We start from the raw sequence: 13567 nt of genomic DNA on the forward strand, positions 1-13567 counted from the left end.
ATGTCCCACTTCAAGTGTTAAAAAAATGTATTGAAATCTTTTGAAAATAGCAGATCTACAAGCTCACACTGTGTCACATCGCAACGCATTGTGAGATTTGTAGATCTGCTTTTTTCAAATGGCCAAAATGTATGGTTACTGTGCATATTTTGTAACAATCAAAATATACAAACTAAGTAACTAGTAACTAAAAGTTTTCCAATAATTGTAGTTGAGTAAAAGTATAATATTTGCCTCTGAGATGTAATGGAGTAGAAGTAAAAGTACTGAACATTGTAAATACCCCTAACTGTACTTAAGTACTGTGTACTTCAGTAAATGTACTTAGTTACTTTACACCATTGATGCATATTGTCAGCTGTGCCGACAAGATGGGACTAGATCAGAGGTTCTCAAACTTTTGTAATTTCAAGGACTGGTCCCCCATATAACTCTCAGTTACAGACATGTTAAGGGTCCATTTGCAACCCCCTCAAACCTGAGGGTCCCTGACTGGACCCCACTTTAAGAACCACTGGACTAGATGGCAATGCATCTAATAAATCATCTATGCCAATGATTCAAACAATAATTTCACCCACTTCTTTACACCTGTAAACCTGTGGTGTTGATTGTCGATTTAACTCCAGAGTGAAACTAAACGGACCCATAATGGTCCGTTTAGTTTCATTAGAACATTCTCAGGGTTTAAACGTGGATTTTACTGTGTACATAGGTTAACTACATAAATGTTCGCAATAGGATCTTTAAAGTCTCTGCATGCTTCAACCCGTCTCATGGAAACAAAATGGAAATACAGCACTGGAGCATTTCTCATATGTGGGAGTTTATTATTTCACTGTAACACAAAGACTACAGCAGCTTCTTACAGCCTTTATTTTATTTTGGGTAGATTTCTCTTTCTTTAAAGGGAATGTTGATAAACAACTTGTGTTGTCTTAGTCAGTAATCCCCTTTAAAACATTATATTACATCTTACAGCTGGAGAATAGAGTATGAAGGAATTAGACAGGACCTTCAAAAAACAAAAATAAAATAACAGAGCCATATGAGAGTACATGTCAATGTCACAAGCCAAACTCCATAAGATAAATCACTACAATGAACAGAGAATTAAGACAAAGTGGGTTGCTTCTCAGAACCGTATCATGTGACCTTTGACCTACCATGTGACCTACTCTACTCACTCAGAGCCCCGTCCTCTGACCTGACACCTGATAAACCCCCAGCCCTTTCCTTCCCCATGTTTGATAATTTAAAACATTCAGATAACTTTTTTTTCAATGTAATTGTCTGAAATTAGAATAGATAAAAAATACAATACCATCGACTGTAGAATGGTTAAGTCAACTTCATTAAAAAACAAAAAACAAAACAAAAGAAAGGACAGAAAGGAATGTCAAGGGGGGTACTAGAGAATGTCCTCTGGTTGAAAAAAAACAAAAACAATAAAAAGTAAAAAAGTATACATTCCTAATCATGCAAGATACAAATTTTAATTTAAATATTTTGCACAGAAAAAAATATTAGTACAATGTTTGATTAGGAGTCATTAACAGTTTCATTTATATCAGCCAAAGCGTTTTCAAACACCAATTTTTATATATATATATATATATATATATATATATATATATATATATATATATATATATATATATATATATATATATATATATCTATCTCTCTCTCACGTACACACAGTGTAGTATACAGTATGTGTGTGTGTGTGTCCTTAGTTACTATTGACATTCCTGAACAACAGTTCACCAACTCTGTATTCAAACTCTACTACTCAACAGAAGATGCTCGTGGAATGGCTGGTCTGACATCATCATCTACAGTTGTTGACAAAGACAAAGGGAACAAAGGGCTAACCAGAATATACAAACAAAAAGTCGGTTATAAGTCTTGCTACTATTACGTCAAGCTGGACCAGGCAGTGACTTGAGATAATGATTACAGAAACCAAGACGATGAATAAAATGCCTCTGAGCAAAAGGACACCGTTTTTAAATGGTCATTCACACTCATTTTGTCAATTCACAAAGGAGTGGCAAGGCAGTTCTGAGGAACGACACCTCTGCTATGTGACGTGCAGGAGCTATTGTGATGTTAAATTCTAAGTGGCACAAGCGCAAAAGGTTAGATGACAATTATATTACGGTATGTTGCTAAAAGAGTAGTTGCTTACCCATGGTGGGAGCCACTCCAACTAATACTGATCAAAAATGAGCACGGTAAAAGTGACCACACTTAGCAAAATTATGATATATTTATTCTTTCATCCCCAAAGTCTATCCCAAAGTAACCTTATGTTTACAACATCTTCAACGACTAGACGGTTAAACAGAGAAATTACACTAAGTTTAACTGGGTCAGTCGCTAGCTTAAGTAAACAACAACTGGCCTTCATTTGATGCAAGTTAGTAAAGCTAAAAGAGAAGCAGGGAAAGGTCTCTACATGGGCAAGTTGTTCTCTTCCAGATTTTTCAGTCAGCAGTGAGCATATTATCCTTCAGTGTTATCACTGCACTAAATCACAACATAAAATTATACTACACTACCCCATCCATGAATGTATAACCAGGGAGCAAGCTGTGGGGGGCTCACGGTCATCAGCTTGACAGCTGACTTTTTATTGGGTGAAAGTGTATACGAGTATTGGATTCAAGCTCACAGAGCTACTCTGATGCTGCTACTTCCATATGTACAACGTTCCGATGAACACAACTCTTTATCCTCATCATTTCTTAATTCTCTGGATGGGGCAAAGTGCTAGCTCAGGCTTTTGAATTCCTGGAGCGATTGATATGTAGCAAGAACGTGGGAAGAGGGGGTATTGGAGGGGTCAAACTGCAGCTTAGCACAGTTGGAACACGGAGCAGAAACACTGGGGGAGGCGGGGACGCAGGGTTCAACGAGACACAGAGTGCTGGGGTCGGTCTGCCTGCATGGTCAAGGCACAGAGCAAAACCACCCATCTACGAAAAAGAACCAAAAAACTAAACAAAAAAAACACCCGTAGTACCATAAGTAGCCTCTCTAATCTGGGTCCTTTTAAATAAACATTAGCAGGTCTGATGTGGGCCTTGCCCAGTTTGATCCGGTCACATACAGCAGGGCCAAGGCACTGCTGCAAGTCTAAACTTCTGCCTCTGCTCAACATTTCACAGTGCAATTTCCCCTTCAGGTACCAGATCAGTGATAGGTGACCATGTTAAGTGTCCATATTATTTTTCCAGCTAGGACCAGTCTGAGGAAGTCAGTCACACAATTTCCAGGACAAGACATGAGCATTTAGTGACAACCCCAAAAGGTCAGGGGAAAGAAAGGCGCAGACAGGCTTCAGACAAAAAAAACTCAAACAAATCAAGCATCAAACAAACAACAAAAGAATCTCAAAACAATAAAAACACAATTCAACCATCAACAACAAAAAAGTCCAGTTGTCAGATTACATTACATGACCGTCACAGACTCTAAAGGCCAATAGAGTGGAGGGTGGAGGATACATGGGACAGAACAGGGAACGCCAGCGATTCAGAAGTCACAGGCTCAGTATAGAGTTGGAGACAGACGGGTGCAGTGGGAGCTGAGCAGGAAGGAAGAGTTTTGAAAACCAGGAAGTTGGGAAGCAAAAACCAAAGTGCACCAGGAGGGAGTGAGTATGTGCAACTAGTCTGTAAAACAACATCAAGTGTTGGGTAACAAGCTCAAGAGCGCAGAAGGGGGAGAGAAAAAAAGACACTGAGTGAAAAGAAGGTTTGATGAAGGAAAACTTCTTGCGAATCTGTGGACTCATAAACAGGGCAATACTGGGAAGGTCAAAATCGCAGTGTTTCATATGATTACGTGTTTCAGCATGGGGGGAGTGCGGGGTAGGGGAGTGTAGTGAGTGGGGGGGTGGACAGGAGGGTGGTAGGGGCACCCTGGGGCTGCCAGACACAATCAGCACTGAGAGAAGGTCTGCTTGATCTCATCCAGCACATTCCCAAGCAGCGACGGCTCGTCACATTTAGCGTCGATGGACACAGTCTGATCAGCCTGAGAGTGAGGGAGCGAGAGAGAGACAGGGTTAGAGGATGTGACCAGATGTCCTGGTTTCGACAAATATCTAAAAACACTAAAACACTAACAAACTGTCCCGTTTTCGCCACAGTTAAAATAGTAACATTTGTTTTGAGCGGTTACATAGATGTCCATCATGCTCTGTTCTGTTGACAAGTGCAGTCACATGGTGTGCTAAGTGCTAAAATAATTGTCCCCTATCCTGATGAAAACAAAACAAAAAGTCAAAGAAATTGTCAATAATAGTGAAAATAGACGATCTACAAGCTAGCTCACAACGCGTTGTGAGCTAGCTAGAACCAAGAGATAACGTGATCCAAAGATTTACTGCTCCATTCACTTCCTGGTTAAAGTATTTGGGAAATATTCTGTATCTCGGCTCCTGTGTTTTACTATGTACATATGAAACATGCTATTTTCAACGGTGTATAACAAGCGAACGGGAGGTCGCCATGACATAGTTTTTTTCACGGAAGCAGTGAAACCCTCCGTGATTAGCAGCCATCGGGGGATCGATCATACTGGAGATAAATATTCTGTGGTTCTTGAAATATTAGTCAGAATGCTTAAAAATGGTAGCAGAAGCTACATACAGCCCGTTTTAGAAAACCCTTGGCAGTGAATGTGTTTAAAGGTCCCGGATTTGGATTTTCATCCTAGGTTTAAGTCATAGATACCTTCATAAATGTGTGTGTGTGTGTGTCAGGGTTTTGACAAACAGTAAAATTACACATGGAACACTGATGAACAGACGAGAGGAAGTCACTTACAACTTTGACCAGCATACAGACGTGGTGACCCTGGATAGACCTGCTGTACATGGAGGCACAGGAGTCGATCCTCTCCACAACTAATTGAATAAGACACATCAGAGCACAAGAGTGAGCTTGACAACTGTATGGTTACATTGAGAGAAACATTCTTGGATATCACATAGTTCACACTGGATGATTGTACAGTGTGCGCGTCGGCACGTGGGTGCATATGAGACTTGGGTAGCAGATGGATATAATTTACTGCATTCAGTCAACACATTTTGAGATGTGGAATCACAAAAAAGAAAACTAAACAATTTGGCCTTATGTGACAAGGCCAACCAAGTGTGTGTACCAGAGAAGTGGTGGTGGAAGCAGATCCTGGCCAGTAGATGGTGGAAGGGCATGTTAACTCCCTCCAGTCGGACACAACTGCCCTTCAGGTCCCCTGATTCCAGCAGCTTTGCAAACGCATCACTGGTCAAACAACAAAGAAATACACATTCACATTAGATCATATTTAATGATTTCATACAGCTTCACCTTGAACAAACAGTGACGTAATCACACACAATTCATAATCTTTCAATTAACTTAATGGGAGCGAAACAAACAAAATATATATATATTCCTTAACATGACATTGTAACTCACAAGCTCAATGTTGATGACAACATTACATTAGTAATGCAAAAATGCATTTTGAATCACTGACATTGAGAAATTATATGAACTATCACAAGGGGGAACAAAGCACATTGGTTTTCACAAACAGTTTTCTCATCACAGATGAAAATCCTTTTAAAAAGCCAAACTGTATGTTGAGTGAGGTCAAAATGTTTGTAAAAGCATGCACAAACGATAAAATCTAAATGATAAAATACCAGGTGCTGCACAGAAGACCATGTGAAAGTAGAAAAATAGGGTCTCCACACTGTATTATGCTCCCATGGAACTTCCACCCAAGATGATGTTTCAAGCTTCTAAGGAAGAGCTAGACGCTCAAAATTAGGGGTGCTCCGATTCAAACATTGGGTTCCGATCCCAATCCTTGATTTTCCCCTCAGTATCGGCCGATTCTGATCTTGTTATACTTATTTTATTTTAATTATTTTATTTTAGTATTTTATTATTTTGCTTATTAGCTAAACAAATTAACAAAGCTTTTCCATTCAGACATTCCAGTATACGACTGGTGTCATATTTCCATAAACACAATAATAATTGTTTAGTTAACACCACTGTCTGCCTGTGTGTGTGTGTGTGGGGCCATTTGGGGGGCATGTCTGGGCATGTTCAAAGCTGAGAAACCATTTTAATGTTAAACATTAAACATAAATGAATTAAAACTGTTACCCTTACAGTCCCTTTCTGCTGTAATGGGAGTACTTTGGTCCAGCTGTTGAGGATCGATAGCGATAAGAGTCGATCCCTGGGGTCGTGGGGTTTAAGTTGGTTATAAAAAGATCCGTTTTCTGGATATGGTAATTTGGCAACGACCTACTGATCATTTGGAGTGAAAATCGGCCGATTTACATCAGTGGCAGGTCACTACCCAAAATGTCAGCTAGGGTGGTCGTTTTTAAATAAATATCCAAGGAGGCATAATCCCAATGAGCAGATTCTATTTTTCTGAGAGCAATGTGTTGACCATGGAAGTAGCTGGTGGGTGTATGCTACTGGACTCACCTGTAACAGGGAGTAGTGATCAGGTATGAGGTGCAGGTAAAGTGCAGTTTGAATTCCAGTTTCTCATGAGTGGAGGAGTCATCAGTCTGTAAGAACACAACACAACAATAAAGAAAAGACAAGCACGTCGTTGTTCATCCAGAAAGGATTTGAAAAGTACAATTGATTTGACAGGTCATATATAAGAAAAACTATTGTCAGTTATGTCCATATACATTTTGGATTATAACATTTTCAGTCCAGTACAAATAATCCTACATTTACGTCGGTATCTAGCATGTGTGAGTTCCCACAGACCTTGACAATGAAGGTGAGGGTTCCCTTCAGCTTTTGAGGCATTACGATGCTCTGCACAGCGAAGACGAAACGTGCCTCGTTTGACACACCTGAGGCATGAGAGAAAAGCGTCAGCGTCAACACTTGATACAACATGCCTGGTCACCGGTCATTTATCTCATCGAAGACATAACACATTCATATAAATAAATGCTTCTACAGGAGGGCTGGGCGATATCAATATTGCGATTATTTCAAATGTTTGCCCTCAATGATGATTAAAGAAGGATTATGAACAAAAGTGAAAACAGCAGATCTACAAGCTCACAACGCATCTGTGAGTACGCCACCATTGTACAACAAAGTATAATACAGGGTTAAGTGGTAATCAGACTAATTAATTTAGTCCGTTATAAAGAATCTATACCAATTGTGTTGTGTCAATTCATGGATATGCAAGGAAAAAATATTGCTTCTTGATTATTCGGTTGTAAGTCGGTTATTGGTTCTAAATATGAATCTAAGTTTCAATATATATATTTTTTGGTTAATTGCCCAGCCCTGTTCTAGACAAAAAAAAACATTTTCAAATTTAAAATATAAAATAAAAAGGGAAGTCATGTAAACTGACCTGGGGGTAGTTGGAAGGGCACAGTGAGGCCATCGTGTGGGCCTGCCCCTTCTGGCCTCTGCAGTTTGGAGTTCAGCGAATCCAGGACATTGAATTCCATGGATTTGAGGAAGCTATCACACTTGTTTTCAAATATGACCGACACAACAACTTGACTGCCATCCTGTAAATTCCCCTGGATGTCACACACCTGGAGAAGAAAAGGGAAAAAAAACTACTTAATTAAGAAGTTCATTTATCTTTATTGTTCTTGCTTTTCCTTGTCTCCTTAACTCAGAGGTCCAGTGCATGCAAAAAACACAGCAAATTCACTCCCTATTCCTAATAACCAATTAACCAACTCCCCAACATCGAACCATGCCTCACTTTGTTAAAGAAAATAGTATGAGCGCTTGTTGGACAACACACAAGAGGAATTCAATCTCAGAAAGCAATACAGCATTATTGTGCCACAGCAAGAAAATCAACATTTCTCAAAACAATTAGTTGGATTACGCTCATCAGATTACGAGGCTATTCTCTGAAAAGAGACAGAGAGAGAGAACACAGCAACCAATGAATGAATCACTCATATTCTGTCATGAGAAGAACCTCAGCCAGTACCTGATCACCATCCTCCATCATCTTAAAAAACAGAGGGAGAAAGAGAACGGGCAACATATTGTGTGTTATTCACCTACTGCTGCAGCTGGATTTATTACTTTATTAGAATCAACTTTCTCCAAACAACTTCAAGGAACCAGTGATACAGTACCATGTAAAAACAATAGGTGGTTCTTAATTCACTGAAATATTGCCGTTAATCAATGTGTGTTGAGGTAGCTCTCCACCGCACCGACGTTGGCGGCTCTAAGTGTTCGAAAGCGTCTGTTGCCGAAAATCTGCTGTTGAATGGGCGGTGGATAGTGGGTACACTGTCGCGGCGGGTCGCAAGTTGTAGGCAAGCGCCGAAAGCCGACGAGCTCGACCGTCAGATAGCAACGGGCTTGTTGTTGAAAAAGACAAAGCCTAGACAAAGGCTAGTAAAAGACAAAGTCATAGGCTATTTTTAGCACCACTATGGTGCTAAAACCAGGTGCATTCAGCAACTTTTTTTCACACCTTCCAACCGACTGATCTCCTGACTACATTCGACTGCCAGTCTGTAGTATTCTGTAGTCTGTTAGGTGGAGAGCTACCTACCTTAAAAAGGGACACTATCATGCTGTTGATTATTATAGTCCATAGCAGGGTTGGGCAACCTTGTCTTTTTGATCGACCAGACATCTTGATGGGCTTATTGACTATTGAGTTGATCAAAAACCACCATTCACACCATCTGGCAAAAGCTGCCAAATGGGGCAGCACAAATTAACATAGCAATGGCCCTGGCTGTAAATCAGTGGGCCAGTGTTTAACCTGTTAAGTACTACTAGGCTACTTTCAAACCACCGCTAAACAGACGAGACAACAGTCTCGCCAAGAGAAAGAAGACACTGAGCAGTCTGTTTTCACAAATCCAGTTAGTAAAGTTAATGGGCTGCAACACCGCAGCCTCCTATCATGTGTGCTACATTTTTGCCAAACATAAAAAAATAATTTCAGGGAAACGAGATCTTAAAGCCGTTGCTTTCAGACTTTCTGAAGCAGACTAACCATGCGGGGTATGAATGTTTGAACGCACGCAGAGGAACACTCACACAGAAACAGGTTTGTTTGTTGCTGCCCGCGCCCGAGAATCAAGGACTTGAAGTGAGCGCTGGTGATCTTTTGATTTCGGTGAATTCTCTTTGAACCGTGCTCCCGGTACAAGTGACGAGTGCTCGCATTTCTTTCGCAGTATGAACGTTTGGATGACTGAGTGTGTGTATGCAAGTCGGACAGTGATACGTTGACAGCGGGCCATCCAACCACTTGCCGCAAGCACTTGTTCACCCATCTCAAATCACATCCTTTAGCTGCTACTGTACATTACATATTATAGGTACATTATACACATTTCTTAATATCTACATAACATATGTATGCAAGTACTTTACATTTTTCTGAAGTGGGCATTATGTACGTTGTATGTTTTCTGATGAGTGTGTTGGTGTGATGGACATGATCAGCACATTGATCAAAGTGATCTTGTGCCAGAAAAGCTTGCCCAACCCTGGTCTATAGAAACATATTTACTCATACAAATCATATTGACAGAAGATTCCCCTGTCTGTCTGTTTCAGCATTTTTTGTACTTCTGTACAATTCCCATGATGCATTTTGTATGCAAGCATGCCCTGGCACACCCATACAATATTATGGCTCAATGTCACTCAGATCCCCAAAACTCACCATCTTGATGTAGGAGTTCTCAGCGCACAGGCAGTAATTGGACATGGGCTGGAATGAGAGAAGAGCTCGGGTCAGGTTTGGTCATTCAGTATGCTAACTAGGCAACCGGAGCCTGCGCCCCTTCGCTGATGCAGTACAATGAACCAAGCAGTGTGTCTGAAACTCTATCAGTCAAAGATTACAGAGGAGTTCACAAGTCAGAGGTCAAAAGGTTAACGATACAGTGTCTTGAAACACCAACAATCATTTGGCGACACAGAGATCAGCGACCTCATAGTCCCCAAAACATCGATACTATGTTGCATAGGAATGTGATGACCAAGTAATGTTACAAAGCTTAAAGAACCTCAAATGTCCCCAAAATAGTTAGTCCTACTGATGCCACCTGTCACTTCCTTAACTGAGTCGAGTTGGAAAACTCTGCAGTGATGCAGTATGAAAACTACAGTATGTCAACGTAGGAGCAAGGGTGTATGACAATTCAAGCAGAATTAAAGCCACAGGAAATCAATCTCCAGAAACACTAGCAAATCTTTCCTTTTATTATTTCATTTACTTCAATTTCTGAAAAAAACATGGCGCAGGCTGACCTATGTATACAAACCAGTACTTCTTTGATAGTTACATCCATGCCCAACGTAATGTAGTGTATATTGTAATAATCTCTGTCCCTTTGGCACAGCGATAACTCAGACAGAATTGGATTAATCAGAGTTGGGGGCAGCGTCGGGACTTGTACAATTGATTGATTTTCTTTCAAATCGCTCAAAGGGACAAGATCACAGTGGACGGTCCAAGTTTAGCCCTATGATTATACGTGGGTGATTATGGGTTTGGTTTACTGTCAGCTGCCGGCGATGGTGGTGCCCAGTGCAGCAGGATACGTGAGGAATGTGCTACACCTGTGACTAACTGGGCTGATTAGGTACATAGTACATAAAGTACATATTTTAAGAGTCAGCATATCAGCTGTCTTTTGTTTTATATTGTGAGCCTCACACATACATAGCATGTGGCATTCATCCGGGTGTATTTCTATTTACATTTGTAGCTTCCCCACAATAATAGCTATGGTTACTATTCAACAATAATTTCTTAACCCTCAAGCATCTCACACACACACTCAAACACACACACCACTGACCGGCAGAGGCTCCTCCTCCTCCTCCTCCACTGTGCCGTTCTGCACAGACTCCTCTCCACCTCCGTCGCTGTGGTGGTGATGGTGGTGGTGCTTCTTCTTCTTCTTTTTCTTATCTTTCTCCTCCTTCTCCTTTTTCTGCTTCTTCTTCTTGTGCTTGGAGGACTTCTGGTGACAGAATAACCACAAGCGGAGAGAGGAACGGATGTGAAAACAGAGACACGGGGCCCCGGCAGTAACTCAAGCAGGTTCAAAGTGTGACCGCCACAGAGTGAGGTCGGCGTGGTTATGATGAAGATCTCCGGACTATAACATAACACACGAGACTGGCCACACAGCAAATGCGCACCCTTGCCAGTATCAGTAACAGGACATTGAGAGTAGGAACACTCTGCTGCAGATGTGGTAGGGCTAAGGTTTTTTGCAATGTTAAACAGTACAAAGCAACACACGTGTGGCAAAAATTTCAATAAAACCACATCCTGTCAGGCCACTCTAGACTCTAATCCCTAGCAACGCTGGTAAGATTTCCGTCTCGCAATTATCGCATCATCAGCGGTGACTCACAGTCTCCTCCGTCTCTGCGTCTTTGGACTCATCAGGCTCAGAGTCTACAGCACTAGACGCTGCCTGGGGGACAGGGGCTGCTACTGCTTCTGCTGCTTCCTGTTCAGACACAGACACACACACACACACACAATGTTTACATGAGTTAAGGGGACAATTTGCACATAAAACATATGTGATAGGGCTGGGTGATATAACCTCTACCGTAATTAATATCACGATTACTTGAAACTTTTGCCTCAGATTACGATTAATGAACGATTATTAAAAAATAAAATAGTTGACCTACAAGCTCACAACAGGGCTACGTGGTAAATCAGATTAATATAGTCGATTATAAAAAGAAAATTTGTGTTGATTTGTGTGTGTGTGTATATATATATATATATATATATATATATATATATATAAATGATCATCTTCATAATTATTCAGTTATTGGTTCCAAGTATCAGTTTCGAATAAATATATTTTTGATAAATTGCCCAGCCCTATAATGTGATTTTCAGTACAGTCAGTACAAGTGAGGTTAGTGAGGTCATCCAGTCATTCAATCACATAAAAAGTTCTAATTCACTGGATCATTCTCAGTGTCGTATACATGGCAGTCCTAGGCTCCATGTATGTCTAATTCTGTGTTATGAAAAGCCACACAAAAACAGGTGGGGGGGAATGAAAGGCGTGTTGAAGCCTATCCTGCATTTATCACGTGGAGGTTAGAGGTATATTTCCTCAGGGGACTGACTGCTCACGTGTTGAAAACAGAATCTCTTGGAACCTCACACAAGATTGCCCCATTTTCAGCCCAATTTAATCATTGCCAATTTCCCATGTGTACTGCAGTGCCTGTTATTGCCAACCCCCGACTACTGTTGGTCTAGGGAGGGTGTAGACTACCATGTGCCTCCTTCGATACACATGAGTCACCAGCTGCATCTTTTCACCTGACGGAGAGGGGTTTCACTAGGATGGTGCAATGCACACAGAGGTTCACACTATCTCCACCAGATGCCCTCCCTGCTGACCAGGCACCTCGACCAACTAGCAATAGCGCAGTAAGTCAGTAACACGGTCATGATTCCTCTGCTGGTTCCCACCACGACTGTGTACGCTGGAGCACCCGGCTAAGCCGGAGGCACCGCTGCCGGGAACTGAACCCCGTTCACTGCAGTGCTGGAGACGTGCTTTACCTCTACACCGCCCAGGTCCCAGACGCCCCCGTCACACAACCATCTTTGGCTATGGAAAGTTGGTGCACACAACATGGGAAGCCATGTCCATTTACATAATGTTTAGGAGACAGTAGCTTTTGCCCCATAACGCTTGAGGTCCTTTGCTCTATTTATGTTCAGCGAGTACAGTCCGTCTCAGTCCTACCACCACCTGTCCCCCTAACAGCTGTAACAGCTGCTCTATAAATACACAGGCAGGGGGGCTGCTGCCTGTACCAGCACCTCAACCAAGAATGCAGTATATGCATTTTTAAAAGGTCACTTTCAATTACATTATCCAATATGAAAAATGATCAAAAAAGTGTTTGATGAACAATAACAAAACAAGAACAACCACCAAAAAAAACAAGTAGATACACAGATACACCGAACGCCAAGTGGTCATGGAACAGGCAGCCAAACAACACGTGTGGCGGTACAGGAATGACAGGAACTGACTGGCTAGATTCCAGAGAATGTCAACCGTCATCCGCTTAACTGTTATTACCATCGGCAACATAATAACAAAAATAAATAAACCACACAACAGCTACTGCGACCTTATCACCAACACAGCACGCAATGAGCAACATGAACGCAAGAGGAAGAGAATGACTGACACATACTCTCTCTCTCACACACACACACACACACACACACACACAAAGAAGAAATGCTGGACAATGAGAGGGGATTAGGTGACCTGTGAAAAGAGAGGAAGTTGTGTAAAAACTGTGAGACAAGCAGACAAACAATAGAAAACAAAGCTAAATGCTAGTGACACACAGCTAAGAAAGGCAGCAGAGGGAGAATGCATGGTTACGGTGCTGCAAGCACACAGAGGAGGTAGATCACAGAGAAAACACATGGTGGTATTATGAAAGAGCAGTGTGTGTGTGTACGCATGGGAAAA

At 41.4% G+C, this 13567-nt stretch overlaps 1 protein-coding gene across 5 annotated transcripts in view; it reads right to left on the reverse strand.

The window, feature by feature from the left end:
• Window positions 1-805: 805 nt before the first annotated feature.
• Window positions 806-13567, reverse strand: part of ap3d1 (adaptor related protein complex 3 subunit delta 1) — a 35931-nt gene continuing 23169 nt past the window's right edge. For 3 of the 5 annotated variants that reach the window (XM_080431030.1, XM_080431031.1, XM_080431028.1), the window contains 10 exons: window positions 11444-11542; window positions 10880-11044; window positions 9736-9783; window positions 8026-8046; window positions 7423-7612; window positions 6813-6901; window positions 6516-6601; window positions 5182-5303; window positions 4842-4921; window positions 806-4047 (listed from right to left, as the gene is read on the reverse strand). In XM_080431030.1, coding sequence (XP_080287156.1) covers window positions 3952-4047; window positions 4842-4921; window positions 5182-5303; window positions 6516-6601; window positions 6813-6901; window positions 7423-7612; window positions 8026-8046; window positions 9736-9783; window positions 10880-11044; window positions 11444-11542 — 996 coding nt within the window. In that variant the 3' untranslated portion in view covers window positions 806-3951. The remainder of the gene's footprint in view (window positions 4048-4841; window positions 4922-5181; window positions 5304-6515; window positions 6602-6812; window positions 6902-7422; window positions 7613-8025; window positions 8047-9735; window positions 9784-10879; window positions 11045-11443; window positions 11543-13567) is intronic. The other 2 variants (XM_080431032.1, XM_080431029.1) reach the window with 1 other exon arrangement.

The sequence above is a fragment of the Gymnoscopelus braueri genome (assembly GCF_963280865.1).
Source record: "Gymnoscopelus braueri genome assembly, chromosome: 6".
Taxonomy (NCBI): Eukaryota; Metazoa; Chordata; class Actinopteri; order Myctophiformes; family Myctophidae; genus Gymnoscopelus; species Gymnoscopelus braueri.